Raw genomic sequence first — 14,202 nt, 5'->3', positions numbered from 1 at the left:
GGCCTGTCCAGTCAAGGCATGTACAACAAGCAATCAATAAACAACTAAAGTGAAGGAACTAGAAGTTGATTCTTCTCATTGCCCTACCACCCATAAAATCAATTTAAAAAAAATCCCGAGAGGTGATCTGTTCATAGTCACAGAGCATGTCATGATGAAGCATTCCAACCCACTTTTCCTGACTTACTATACAGTCCAGTTTTCCTGGTATTAAATACAGAAACTTCCTGAATTTTCAGGCATGCCTTCTTTACAGTGGATGCTCAGTATCATTTCTTGATAATCAATGCAGGCAAATATAAGGCAAAATTTCATTTCCTTAGTTTATTGAAGATGACAATGAGCTGTTAGGTGAGTATGAATTACAGCAAGTAGGAATCCAGTTCAGAACATGAGTTGTACATACACTGAACATCTCAGTTTAGACTCTTGTTCCTTCTATGTTACTTTAACAAAAACCTCTAAAGCCTTCACAGAGAAGTCAATTACAGCCTCATTTAAGTGGAAAATATTTGCCTTCCACTCTTCTGCTGTCTTGAATCTTCTCTCCATCTACCATGGAAGCAAATTTCTCCCCCTTTATAGAAAAGAACTCTTCCTCCCTCCCTCCCTCCCATTTCATTCAGAAGAAACTCCCTTCAGTGCATTCAAAACTTCTCCCCACAACAGCGGGGATTCTCAGATACTGATAAGTTGCAAAGTGCTTTCAAAATATCCCACCGTCATTCCTCTCTGCCTCTACTTTCAAATAAATAAATAAATGGATATTTAGACAGTGCTGACAGCAGAGTGTTAGGGTCACTAATACAGATATGCCACCTAAAGGGACAGGGTGGGGGTGGGGTGAAGAAAAGTAAGTGAAAACCCAGGAGCATATAAGATCGCTGAGCTCAGCTTTAGAAACTGTGTCAGCATTTTCCATCCTTTGTTCCTATGCTAATATGAAATAGGACAATAATGAGAGGATGCCTCTCCTCCAGTGTAGTGACTCGGAGTAAGGAGCTGGATTTATCATTTCAACCAAAATTGGAAGTAGAGCTCACCATTTCTACAAACCCCTGAATTTGAATCTCAGGCTCAGTGAGCCTTGAGTTTTATGGAATCATTCCCAAAGCTCCCTGAAGGATGAGGGAGTTGCTGGTCAAAACAGGACTGGGCTGGAGGCCTTGGCTTTCAGAGCCTCCTCCACAGGCTCAGGGTCTTCCAGACGATGTAGCCTTCAGACCCGAACATGAGGCAGAGGGCCCAATGTCACTGGTCAGTTCCTCCCTGCTCCCTCTTGCCTGGTGGAGCCTCAGATCTTACGGCCCCATCTACTTCCTGTGAGTCTCCTGGTTGCCTCCAGTTCAGGCACTTATCAGCTCCCACTAACCATGCTCAACTTTCTGTTTGGCTGCCTGGGGCAGTGCACACACTTAAGTTTTTTTCTACTAGCAGCAACTATGGAAAGACAAGTACACAGAAGGAAGCCAGTCCCCGAACAAAAACGCTGTGGGTTTTAGTTAGCAGAGCAGCCAGCTCTCGGAGCAGGGACCCTAACCAGTGTTTTACATACACACAAACATACACATGGTCCCATCAAAAACTTTTCCGTCTAAAACACACATTAAAAAAGGGGGTATGTTAATATTAGTAATATGAAAAAGATGTATGTATGACTATCACAAGGCTAAAGAGTTAAGTGCATGAGTGGCATAAAGGCTATTGTTATCCCAAGAACACAGGAACATTCATATTCACATCCACAAATTGTAAAGTTCTCTAACACCACTAATAGCAGGAAGCTTTTTCCCCGACTTTGACAAAAAAACTAAGGCAAGAGATCAGCCACCAGGGAGGGTCCCAGCTCTATTTCAGGAAGGGGAAGGAGAAAATGGATTTGGGTCATACTTTTACCCAGAAGTACAATGACCATTAACAGAGGACACAGTGGCAAGAGACCCACAAATAAAATGGTGCATAAGGTTTCTGTCCTTAGTTTAGGATGGCATCAGGGACTTGCCTGAGCTTGAAAGATCAGACCTGCACCAGCATGAGGGACCTTATCACCTAAGAGACCAATAGCTTCTGTGACTGAATAAATTCTCCTTCGGCAACAGAATTTTTGGCTCACTTACGCTTGGTGTAAGGCTGTAAGCGGGCCTGGCCTAAGTATTAGTTCTTTGCGTCAAGCCCACCAGGGTGGATAGAGTCGGCTGTCACATCATCTATGTCTGCTTCTAACAAGGGAGTCGTGGCTGCCTCTCAAGGTCTCTGTGGATTCCAGAGTAGTAACAATGTTGCCTTTATGGCCTCAAAAATACCTAAGTAAGCTGGACAGAATGTCCACAACGTAGTCCCATTCTCTGCTGCTTCTCCTCAGGGCAGTCTGACCCTGGTTCAGGACTGGGAGAGAGAAAACTCCACCCTCCTGTGTCAGCAGCAAAGGAGAAGTGAGTTGGCTGAAACAGGCCTGGCTCAGAAGCTCCAGAACTGAAACAAAATAAAACTTGAAATGACACTTGAGATGTAGCTGAAGCCAGACTTGGTCCAGAGAAGAAGGCCCGGCTGTCAGGACTGGGTCCCCCATGCATTCCCCGCAGAGGTGTGGACGCTTCACTTAAGGACCCCTGTGTCAGTTCTAATGGAAATACCTGGTACCTACAAATTGTCACAACAGACTGGACCCCACCAACCTAACAAAGGTTGGCTACATATGGACATTAGATGTCATAAAAAAAATAATAATAATGATAATAATAACAACAACAAAAAAAAACACAAGTGGGGAATGTCCTTAAAAAGGTGGCTCAGTTCTGCATCATGTGTGACCCTAGCCCCCAGGAAAAGGGCTTCACATGCTTTCTTCAGGTAGTCTCCAGGACGGTGGCTTCTAGGGCCAACGCTTCCGTGGGCTCCTCCTCGTAGTCTGACATGTAGGACTCCAGGCTCTGCTTGGCCAGCAGCTCCCGCCGGGCCTGCAGCCGCTCACACCGGGGACAGCTTCCACACTTGAAACAAGCTTTATGGTAGCACGCTTTACATTCTATTCAGGACGGGAAGGCGAGAGAGAAGAGCACACCTTGTGTTATCTCAGGCTGGAAGTGTACTGCTGCCACAGCCCCGTTCCACCTCGCGGACCAGGGCGCCTGCAGTAACATAGGGACCTGCTGGATCACGCCCGGCTCTTACTGATAGGGGCGCTGAAGGGAAGTAAATTAGCTTTGTGTTCAGACTCATTTGCCCACACCACGCCTGGCACCAGCCCTCACCTTCACAGGTCCGGCACTTATGGAGCTCAAAAGGGAAGATGATGTCATCCTCGTTCTGACAGAACTCACAGATGAAGCCCTTGGCTTGGCAGAGCTGGGGAGGAAAGGGACAGGGAGCAAAATGAGGGACAGGACACCAGGGACTGGCACAAGAGGGTGAACAAAAGCGAAGGGAGGGGCACAATATAAATGAGACTCGAGCGGGCTCTAAGGTGTTCTCCCACCTTCAGAAAAGAGACCTGGGTTAGACTTAGACGTCTGACAGCCAGACTAGGACCGGATGAGCAGTGGTAGACAAAGCTTTAAGGTAGAGGAAGAGAGGCACGAGTGTGGGAAACTCCAACCATGAGAGTGGCTCCCAGTGAAGAGATGAAAAGAAGAGAAGAGTACTGAAAAGGTTTCCTCGAGTCAAAATTCCCATCTGGGAAATGATTTTATTTTAAAATTCGAACCACAGCCAATTAAGATAAAATGTGAAAGCAAGAATATTTCTCCAAAATAACGCCCAGCCTTGAGCCGCATTATGGCTCGGTCCTTCCAGTTGCCCCTGCTACACAGGGTCTCCGGGCTCCACTTTAAGCTCTAATTCTGGGACTATCACAGGAATACACAGGCATATTCTAAAACGGGGAAATTCTAAAATTAAAATTTCCAAACTTCTGGCATGTTGAGTATATCAAGAACAATAATTTGAACCTATAAAGCTTACAAAATGCTTTCACATAAATTATTTCATCAGCATCAATCCTTAAAAATACTAAAAGGCAAGTGGGTATTAATTATTAATTTCATTTTAAAAGACAAGAAAATTGAAGCTTGCCTCAGAGAGGGTGAAGACTTCCTTTGGCCACAGTAACTGAAAATGATAAAGTTAAGACCCAGGCCCTCTCCAGAAACGAATGCAGGTTCTCCTACCACATGAGGACAATTCTTTAGCGAAAGCCTACTGAGAAATGCCCAGTTACCCAGGGACAATGCTGGCACCAAATCCTCTTCTAATTATAAATCCTTTTGATCTGGATGAGTTAGCTGTTCACCAACCCAAGGAACAGCAATCCTGTACTGTTTCTCTCACAGTCTTGACAGGCCATTTCAACTCCCTGGAACTAAATGGCCAAGAACCCTGGGTCCAACCATGACCTGTACCCCTAAGCCAGGGTCCAGTCTCACACCACAGCGAGACCTTCTCACCATGCATCGCTCCACGTGGGCAGCCCCGGCCCTGGCCAGCTCGGCAAGCCGGGGCCCCAGCTCCCCCTTCCTGGTCGCCGTCAGGTCGTTCAGCGAGTACAGGTGGAGATCCTCTGTCAGGTGGCCTGGAACTGTGTCGAAGGAATCCAGAAGGCTGTAGGAGATGAGGGGAAGTGGGTGGGAGCAGAGATGAACACCTGTGTGGCATGTCAGAGCAGAAGGATCTCTATCCCGAAGCAGATAAGGAAGAGAAGAGTTCCAGGCAGAGGTGACAAAGTGGGCAACACGGAGCCAGCCCAGGTGTTCCCAGCCACCCCGACCCTCCCACACTGCCAGGTGTCTGGATAAGTGACTTCTATACCCTTCTGCAGTGATTCATGCCAGCCTGCAAAGAATGGTGGGCCTGCCATGGATAGAATCACCACAGACTTCCCCTTCCAGAGAGAAGGATACAGACAGTAACCGTTTCTCATTCACCACTTCTGGAATTTTCCACAGCACCCCCCTACTCTCCTTTTCCACATAACAAGGGCCGACTGCTGGGACAGGTCCCTCTCAAAGACATTGGCTCAGCCAGAGGCCTCCGGCCTCCACGTGAGACTTACTCCTTGGCCAGTCGGCACGTCTTGAACATGTTCTTCATGTGATACAGCTGGATCCGCAGCAACTGAGGAAGCACATTGTGGTGGCGGGTGGGGGAAGAAGGGTACAGAAAGGAGAGAACAACCATTAGACCAGTCCATTTAAACCCTGAGAGCCAGACTGTTCTCCATACCTCACTCCAAAGTGACCTCCCACTGGCCCCTCTGCTAGGTCAGCCTGCCCAAATCACATACATAGCTAGAAGCCCTTAAGAAATCTAGAATTCAAATTTCCCTCCTGATACCCTATTCTCCATTCACAATATTTTCAGAGAGGGGAAAAATCCTGCCTTTGCCATTGACTGCTATCTATAGCTTCAGAGCTGCCTTGGCAGGTTTTGAATTCTAACTAGACAGATACCTGGGAAATGGCAAGAGAAAGTATGAATGATGAGATGGTTATAGCTCTGACAAGGTGACAAAGAGAAGCACAGTGACCTTGGGAAAGCCTGCACAGACACAGGGAGAGGATGTGAAGGGTAATCCATGATGTGACCTTTTCAAGGGTCTTACCCGAACTTGATTGAGCAGCTTGATCTTCCTATACAGGGCACTGTTGATATCCTGCACATTGAAGAGAGGATCGTTCCAGATCTTAAGGAGCAGGTCCTTGGAGAAATTGCTGACATAGTATTTGCTGAAGTCCCACTTGCGCAGCACCCGGCTGGGGATGATCATCTGGGCATTCTCATGGCAGCACTGACAGAAGTACTTGCCCAAGTACTCACAGTACCTCAGCCGCTTGATGTAATCTGGAAAACCAGGAAGCGGAGAGGTCAGATGTGTTTTTCTCATCTATGAGGTGGTGAGGCAGCTCTGCTGTTCCTTTTGGAAGAACAGGGCGGGATGGCCAGTGGGCTCTCGCCACCTCTGTTTGAGCTCCCAGAGCCAGCAGAAGCCCACACAGCAGGGCCTGCGGTCTCTGTGTGCCACCCTGGAGGCAAGTCAGGACACAAACCCTGCCAGAGTTGGTAAGATCCAGCTTCCAAGAACCTGGTTGGAAGTTCCCAGTTTTCTCCAGTATACAATCCTTGTAATGTGCTCCCAGAAATAATTTCCCTCTGGTTGTCAGTGTTCTTGTCTAGTCTTATCCTTCCCCTCCAGTCCCCTTCCTTCCTTTTTCCCAATTCTGTCTGTCACCTCCTCTTACTACCTCTCTGACCAGCCCCCCTGCCCAAGCGCGTGAGAGGCTAAAGCTGTTGGCGTCAGTATGGGGGTCAGAGAAGACACTCACCAGGCTCGGTCCGGATGCCACATCCTGCACAGCGGTAATTCTGCTTGGCCACAGCAATCTTCCTCCTGTGGACAGGGGAAGCAGAGGGGATTGGCAGAGAGCAGCCTGAGGCCTCTGAGATGTAAAGGATGAGGATACAAACATAGAGCTTGGGTTAAGAGGCATTCACCTATTTTTAAAATTGGACAAACTGAACCTATTGGGAGAGCCAATTCAAACCAAGGATTATAAAGTTAAAATTTAGGTCTAGGCAGCAACTCACCCAAATAATGAACCACATTTTCTGTACAAATATAAGAGAGAAGAAAAACCTGTAAGTAAGTTCACAGAACTATTGGGAGGAAGGCCAATGATAAAGACCCCATTTCCAGGTAGTTCTGGAAAGGAATGGGAAGATTAAGACTCACAGACAAGATGGATGATCCTCTCCCTCTGCCCCTTAGAGTTGTGTGGGATGTATAGTTAGATGCAGAGACAAGAGGATGAGGAGACAGCCCTGACAATCCAAAGAGAATATCTCTTTTTCAGAGGGCACAGCTGGCTACTTACGTTGGGGCTGGATGAACATTAAAAATTATCTGAGGCCGGGGTGGGGCCCACTCCAGGTTACCACGAACACGAATACGCAGTTTGTAGATGTCAGCATGCTGCCCATCATCTGGGGAGATGGGCAGTGAATCAGGGATGGGCAGGAGCTGCGAGAGAAAAGCACAGGGTGATCTAACATAAACAGTCTGGGGAGCACATGTGCTTGCACCTTCGGCAGTCAGTGAAAGATATTTCAGGAACATCATAGGTAAGAGCTTCAGTAAACCTGGACCTTTCTAACCATAAGGCATAGGCTACCAGAAGTGAGGGCCTTGGTTCCAAGAAGCAAAAGGAACAGAAACAGCATTCCAGTGTGGCAGCACCCATTGCTGATGCTGTCCCAGAACCCGCCCCAAGACCCCTGGCATTCAGGGTGTTTCATGCCTAGTCAAATGCAGAGCAAAGAAAATCTGAGTAGTTTGCTTTTTCACAGTGTCTAAAAGGTGGTCACACACAGGAGTGCCACCTCCGGGTCTAGTGAGCAGTCATGTGGAATAAGGACAGTGAAGGAGCCACTGTCTCCTGTTTTAAAAATCGCTAGGGAAAACCTAGGCAAGCATTCATTCATTTATTCATTCATTCAACAAATTTGTAATGAATGGCTTCTGTGAGTAAGGAAGGAAGCACATACGCTCATTCTAGACTGGGAACATGTGACAAAAGAGAACAATATCAGAAAGGCTCACAACTGCTTGGGGCTGGACAGAGTATGGAGAAAAAAAAGCTGAAGCACCTACCTTCTGAGGGGCGTCATGCTCTGGAACTAGCCACTCCAGCTCTGAGGCGGCTGGGAGCTGCATGCCCTCAAACTGCTTCAGCAGCCCCATGGCCACTGCCTCTGCGGATGTGGAGTGTAGGAAGCAGTGGGAACTGAAAAGAGAGATTCAAGGAAGCCTGAACATAGAGAAAGACAGGTGGGTAGGAGCTTTTTCTTCAGGACCTGGTACCATATGCAGTGACTTCTGGGCTCAGAAAACACTCACAGTAAACCGAGTCTTCTAAGCTGCTTTTCTCATCATCTTTAGACATGTGTATAGTGGAAAATACAGTGGTCTTATAGTCCTAAGACTGAGGCTGATATTCCACTTACTAATATTGTATGGCACTGAGTAAAGAATTCTATATCACTTCCTTTCTCTAAACTTAAGTTTCTTTCTTTCTTTTTTTTTTTCTGTTTTTTTTTTTTTGTTTTGATTTTTTCGTTTTAGAGAGGAGAGGGAGAAACAGAGAGACAGAGAGAGGAGAGACAGAGAGAGAGAAGGGGGGGGAGCTGGAAGCATCAACTCCCATATGTGCCTTGACCAGGCAAGCCCAGGGTTTCGAACCGGCGACCTCAGCATTTCCAGGTCGATGCTTTATCCACTGTGCCACCACAGGTCAGGCCTTCTTTCTTTCTTTTTTTAAGTGAGAGGAGGGAAGATAGTGAGACAGAGTCTTGCATGCGCCCTGATAGGGTCTAACTGGCGACTCCTATCTGAGGCTGATGCTCAGACCAACAGAGTTATCCTCAACACCTGGAGTCACACTTGAACCAATGAGCCACCGGCTGAGAGAGGGGAAGAGAGAGAGAAGGGGGAGAGGGAGGGGTCACTTCTTATGTGTGCCCTGACTGGGGATTGAACCTGGGATGTCCGCGTGGTAGGCTGATGCCTTATCCACTTAGCAGACTACCCACCCAGGACGGACCTAAACTTCAGTTTCTTTACTGCAAAATGGGGATCCTAATGCCTGTTTACAAAGTAAAGTGAGTAAACTGCTTTTTGAACTATAAATAGCTACTGTAACTCTCATATGAACTACTACAATGTGGAATCTATTCAATTTGATATCATAGTCAGAAATCATAATCACTGTTTTCAATTCTGAGACCTAATCTTCTGGGCCTCTGGTATGCTCTGTGAGGAGAGAAGAAACAATCCACACTGCAAGCTTTGCAGCCCCTTTTGAACCAACGATCTTCTGCTCTCCTCCTGGGCTTGCCACCATCAGGCAGGCCCAGCACTTTCACCTTACCTCTTTGTGAATGTGGAAGGCTTCATCCATGGTCTTTCCCACCCATATGCCAAGAACTGGATTTGTTTGTACACATATGCCAAGGTTTTTAAAATTTTTATTTTCAATTACAATTTATATTCAATATTAGTTTGTATTAGTTTCAGGTATTCATCATAGCAGTTAGCCAATCACATACTTTACAAAGTGATTTCCCAATACTTCCAGTACCCACCTGCCACCATGCATAGTTACCGCAATATGATTGACTATATTCCCTATGCTGTACTTTATATCCCCGTGACTATTTTGTAATTACCAATTTGTAATTCTTAGACCTAGCGAGTCCGCTTCTGAGCATATATCTGAAGAAACCCAAAACACTTATTCGGAAGGATACACGCAACCCTATGGTAACTGCAGTGTTGCTCACAATAGCCAAGATATGGAAACAAACCAATACCCATCTGTAGAGGAGTGGATAAAAAAAGTGTGGTGCAAACGTACAATGGAATATTACTTGGCCATAAAAAAGAAATTTCACTGTTTGCAACAGCATGGATAAACCTCCAGGGTGTTTTGCCAAGCAAAATAAGTCAGACTGAGAAAGGCAAACATTACATGATTTCACTCAAATGTGGAATCTAAAGAACAAAATAAGTGAACAAAGGTTTTCTTTATTTTTTAAAAGTACTTACAAGGTCTGGGAGGAAATCAAGGATTTGTTGTTTGAGGCTGTGCTCCTTCTGATGTCAGCATCTAAATGGAAATCAGAGATAAAGAGAATAAGAAATGAAAAGAGGAAGTAAGGAATAATAATGAAAACCCTTCCAAGCTTTTGCCAGCTAAGCACTAAGGGTTACAGCTAAGTGCTACATTCTATGCAGGGTAAGGAGCAAAGTCCAGGTGAAGCTCTACACATAATTTACAGTTTGGCTCTGTTCAAGTCACAACCAAGCTGAATTAGTGACAGTGAGCATAACATTGAGAAGGTCAAAGTGGCTACTAATCCAGGTGGAATAACACACTCAGACTTGGTGCAAAACAGTGAACAAGAAAAGGAAGCATCCTAAGGCACACAGAGACACACCCTCTACCAAGCAGAAACACAGAATAAGTTCTCCACTCTCTCCCTCATTCTCTAAATCTCAAGTATTCTTAAATAATAAACTCCCAGAGGCAAGAATTCTACCTAGCTCTTTTTTATAACAGAATCGGTACCTAAAACAGAACTTGGATCGTAGATGTTACTCATTAAATACATGGGAATTGGAACTTTGCTTCTAACATCTGATCACTATTGCTATTACTCCTGATGTAAGAAGTCTTCCATATCCTTAAAAAAAAAAACTTCATGGAAAGATTTCCTTCCTGTCTGGTGGTACAGAGAAGAAAAGAACTTCTTCTCTATAGCTTGGCAACTCCCAGGAAATGCTTGGTAACCAAGAAATTTTCACAGGGCTGTTCAACATGATCTTTCCTATAACATTCTCAGGCATAATTATAGAAAACTATGAGACTTTTCAATGCATATTTCTGATAAAAGATTTTAAGAGGATTTCTAATAATAATATGCCTGAAACTCCACAGACCTCGTCTACCCAAATACTTTGATGGGGAGGAATGTGAAATACAGCAGTCATGTTCAAGAAAGGCAAATAGAACCTATTCAAGGCATGACAACAAGACTGTTCAGATAAGCCTAATCCCTCATTTCCTTTGATGACCAGTGAAAAGACCTTCTTTTTCTAATTAAGCCTACACAATGATCAATCTACTGCATTCAAGCCCCTCAATAGAGCTTACATGACATCATTCTGCACTTGGCCATGAGTAGTTCAATTGTTCTATACAATTTTACAAAAATTTTATGTATCATTACATATTTTTTGTATGTACCATTAGATGATAAAATCTCTTTGTGAGGAAATGAGATCGTGTCTAATTGTTTGGCCCTAAATACTTAACACAGGTCTCTGTATACACGTATATATTCAAATAATATTCCTAACAAGTCAGTGTCTTCAAAGCTATATATATGAGAACAGAATTTAAATCTGTCGACTTTCATATACTCTCTAAGCACAGAAAGACTTAAGACAGCAACATTTTTGATTAGCAAATAACTTATTTTATTTAACAAAGTTCACATATATCATTATTTGTCTGATTTTGTACTACCAAAATCCAGATTCTAATATACTGCTAGTTGTCTTTTCCATTCTAATCAGTGCTAGTAGAGGAAAAATAAATTACTGCTAGTTGTCTTTTCCATTCTAACCAGTGCTAGTAGAGGAAAAATAAATTACTGCTAGTTGTCTTTTCCTTTCTAAACAGTGCTAGTAGAGGAAAAATAAATTTTTGGCAATAGACTTTCAAAGACCATTTAGTTTGTAACATTTGTTTGAATAACACTTACACCGTTTTGTAGTGTACTTAGATCTTGCCTTGTCCTTATAACACTCAGAGTGATTTGTACTGAAAAGGTTTTTAGAACCCATTTCCCAAATAAATGATTAACTGGCTAAAAGCAAAAGGAAACCTTTAGCTTGTTTGGGAGTGATAAAAAAGGAAAAATGAGAGAAAATTTCAGACAGATACCCTTGAATAAAGAGTTAACTAATGTTACTTTAGGGCCAGGCTGTTAAAGAAAACACTGCACACCAGAGAGAAGGTGATATTTCATGATTACTAAGGAAACCATCATCTTCATAAAAACTATTCAGTGATTTCATCCTCAAAGAGAGAAAGTCTTATTTTCTTTCAGAGAAAAATAACATCTCCTCTTTGGAAAATATAGCTAAGCCATAACTTGCCCTGTTTCCTCTTTTTTACCACAGGTGCAAAGACTTCCTAGCTAACCAAGAATACTTCCAGGAGTGTGGAAGACTATACAAGTTTGGATGTGAGGATCTTGCCTCAGGAGTGGAGCGGGAAAGGCAACACCCGATATCAAAAGGGACACGACACCTGGCACTGGTCAAGTATCATGAAGGCCTTATGGGTACTGGGCTTCTGCTGCATCCTGTTGACTCTTTAGTTAGTTCAAGCAGATGATTAAGCTAATGTGGTTGAAACACTAGTCAAATATTTGGATAAAAGTAGACAAGGGTCTGAGATAATTAGAGAGTCACAAGAGAAGGAAGCTCTTCATCTGGATGGGTTATATGTACTCCAAATAAAAACACTTTAGAAAGAAGTCTGAGGAGCTTGCCTTCCAAATGGAAGTTAACATAATTATTACACTTTTCATCAATTCATTGACAAGAACTGATTCTAATGCTTCTGATGCTTTAACAGGATAAGGCTATTACTACTGACTGAAAAAATTCAAAAATACAAAAATAAACAACAATGAAAATAATGACATGTTATAAGAAGAATTTTTGCATGTCCAGACATGTGTATCGAGATGCTCAGGGAAGGACTGGTTAAAACCATGAAATTGTAGCAAAGTCAACAAAGGCACAGGAATTGAGCCAACTTCAGAATTTACTGGCCAGTTGATGTTGGTTTTCATCCTGCTTTCCTTCCAGCAGGTAAGGTGACACCCAACACACCCAGAAATCCAACTCTAGTGAATTTTCTGTAACACTTTAAAATGAAGATGCACAATTATTCTTATTATATAAGGAGAAAAAAATTTATATAAAAGGGGAGGCGAGGGAGAAACACCTGATTGCCTTGAGTTGAATATAATTTAAAAACTTGTCAGAAAATACAGTTTATGAACGTTCCTTTTTATACATTATGCCAGTTATCAATTTATTGCCTTTCAGCTTCAAACCTGTCCTGTTTGTCTGTTCTGTGATAGCGGAGCTGGACTTATGAACATTCTTTTGCTAGCTGGCGCAATGTCATCCTTTGTCGGTAGAGGGCACTGGAGGGACACTGGAGGAGGAAAGGGTTTCTCTCACTGCATTCCTCTAGGCAGACACCTGTAGTACATCTGACTGTCCCAGGGTAGACATGCCTTCAGGAGGCTTTGCAGTCGAGTGCTACCAGTGGCACTTCTCATAAACAGCTTCGCTTGGCATCTCCTGGAAAAGCTTCACAGCAAATGCCACCTCCCATGAACCACTTCCCCACCTCCCCTTGAGGTATGGCACCTCCTGGCACACTCTCAGGGCAGCTCTGTGGCTTCAGAGAACTTCTCTACTATCCAGGGAGCCAGGAAGTCTGAATCTCAGCCTGGGAGACGTGACCCTCTTCTACATTTGCTCCTACCCGAGTGCTCTATCTCAGCCCTAGGGATAGTGACTGCTGCCTAGGTCTGCTGTTCTTGTATGCCTTACTGTTCCCCTTACTCCTTATGAGCCGGTTTCCCATTACTTTGATCTCCCATTCTAGTTAATAATTATTTACATTAAACTTTCCCTATTCAAAAAAAAACTGTGTGCTTTCTATCTCTTCATTGGACCCCGACTAGATCATCATTAGAAATAGATAAGGTGACAGAAGCCAGACACAAAGGATCATATATTGTTTGATTTCATTATATGAAATGTTCAGAAAAGGCAAATCTAGAGACAGAAAGTAGATTAGCAGTGGACTGGGGCTTCAGGTGGGAACCAGAAGAACTGTAAATGGGTGAAAATGTTCTAAAACTAGATTGTGATGATGGTTACACAACTTGGTAAATTTTCCAGAAATTATGACACACTTAAAGTGGGCAAGTTTTGGTATGTAATTAATCCTCAGTAAAATTGTTTTTTAGCCTGACCTGTGGTGGCGCAGTGAATAAAGCGTCGACCTGGAAATGCTGAGGTCGCCGGTTCGAAACCCTGGGCTTGCCTGGTCAAGGCACATATGGGAGTTGATGCTTCCAGCTCCTCCCCCCTTCTCTCTCTCTGTCTCTCTCCTCCTCTCTGTCTCTCTCTCCCCCCCTCTCTCCTCTCTAAAAATGAATAAATAAATAATAATATATATAAAAAGAAAAAAAATTGTTTTTTAAAAAGAAATAGATACTAATGAATACAAAGCTTTCTATGATCACAAGGTTTATATCCACTTTATTGCAGGAGGAAGTGACTTTCAAATCTATTTCCTTCATAAACACTCTGTTCTATACGGTCTACTCGATAAATCAGGATCTAAGAAAAGTGATTACATTAAGCAGAATATTACAATATGCAGGGTATTTATCATAGATGATGTCCATAATATGATTCTTCATTTTCCAAGGACATTATGGATTCTAATGACTTTCCTATGAGAGTATTCTAAGAGACTCTTTAATAGCATAAATCACTTAAAGTGATCAAAAAGAAACCTCTAGGCCCTGGCTGGTTGGCTCAGCGGTAGA

The 14,202-nt window shown here is 43.6% G+C and overlaps 1 protein-coding gene across 7 annotated transcripts in view; it reads right to left on the bottom strand.

The window, feature by feature from the left end:
• Positions 1 to 2,125: 2,125 nt before the first annotated feature.
• The window catches only part of RUBCN (rubicon autophagy regulator), a 61,755-nt gene continuing 49,678 nt past the window's right edge, over positions 2,126 to 14,202 (bottom strand). For all 7 annotated transcript variants that reach the window (XM_066347108.1, XM_066347112.1, XM_066347111.1 and 4 more), the window contains 9 exons: positions 9,596 to 9,656; positions 7,643 to 7,775; positions 6,867 to 7,012; positions 6,318 to 6,382; positions 5,597 to 5,835; positions 5,048 to 5,109; positions 4,443 to 4,596; positions 3,252 to 3,345; positions 2,126 to 3,025 (listed from right to left, as the gene is read on the bottom strand). In XM_066347108.1, coding sequence (XP_066203205.1) covers positions 2,847 to 3,025; positions 3,252 to 3,345; positions 4,443 to 4,596; positions 5,048 to 5,109; positions 5,597 to 5,835; positions 6,318 to 6,382; positions 6,867 to 7,012; positions 7,643 to 7,775; positions 9,596 to 9,656 — 1,133 coding nt within the window. In that variant the 3' untranslated portion in view covers positions 2,126 to 2,846. The remainder of the gene's footprint in view (positions 3,026 to 3,251; positions 3,346 to 4,442; positions 4,597 to 5,047; positions 5,110 to 5,596; positions 5,836 to 6,317; positions 6,383 to 6,866; positions 7,013 to 7,642; positions 7,776 to 9,595; positions 9,657 to 14,202) is intronic.

The sequence above is a fragment of the Saccopteryx leptura genome, chromosome 8 (genome assembly GCF_036850995.1).
Source record: "Saccopteryx leptura isolate mSacLep1 chromosome 8, mSacLep1_pri_phased_curated, whole genome shotgun sequence".
Classification (NCBI taxonomy): Eukaryota; Metazoa; Chordata; class Mammalia; order Chiroptera; family Emballonuridae; genus Saccopteryx; species Saccopteryx leptura.
The sequence above is the reverse complement of the archived record's forward strand: the minus strand, read 5'-3'. Positions and strand labels throughout refer to the sequence as shown.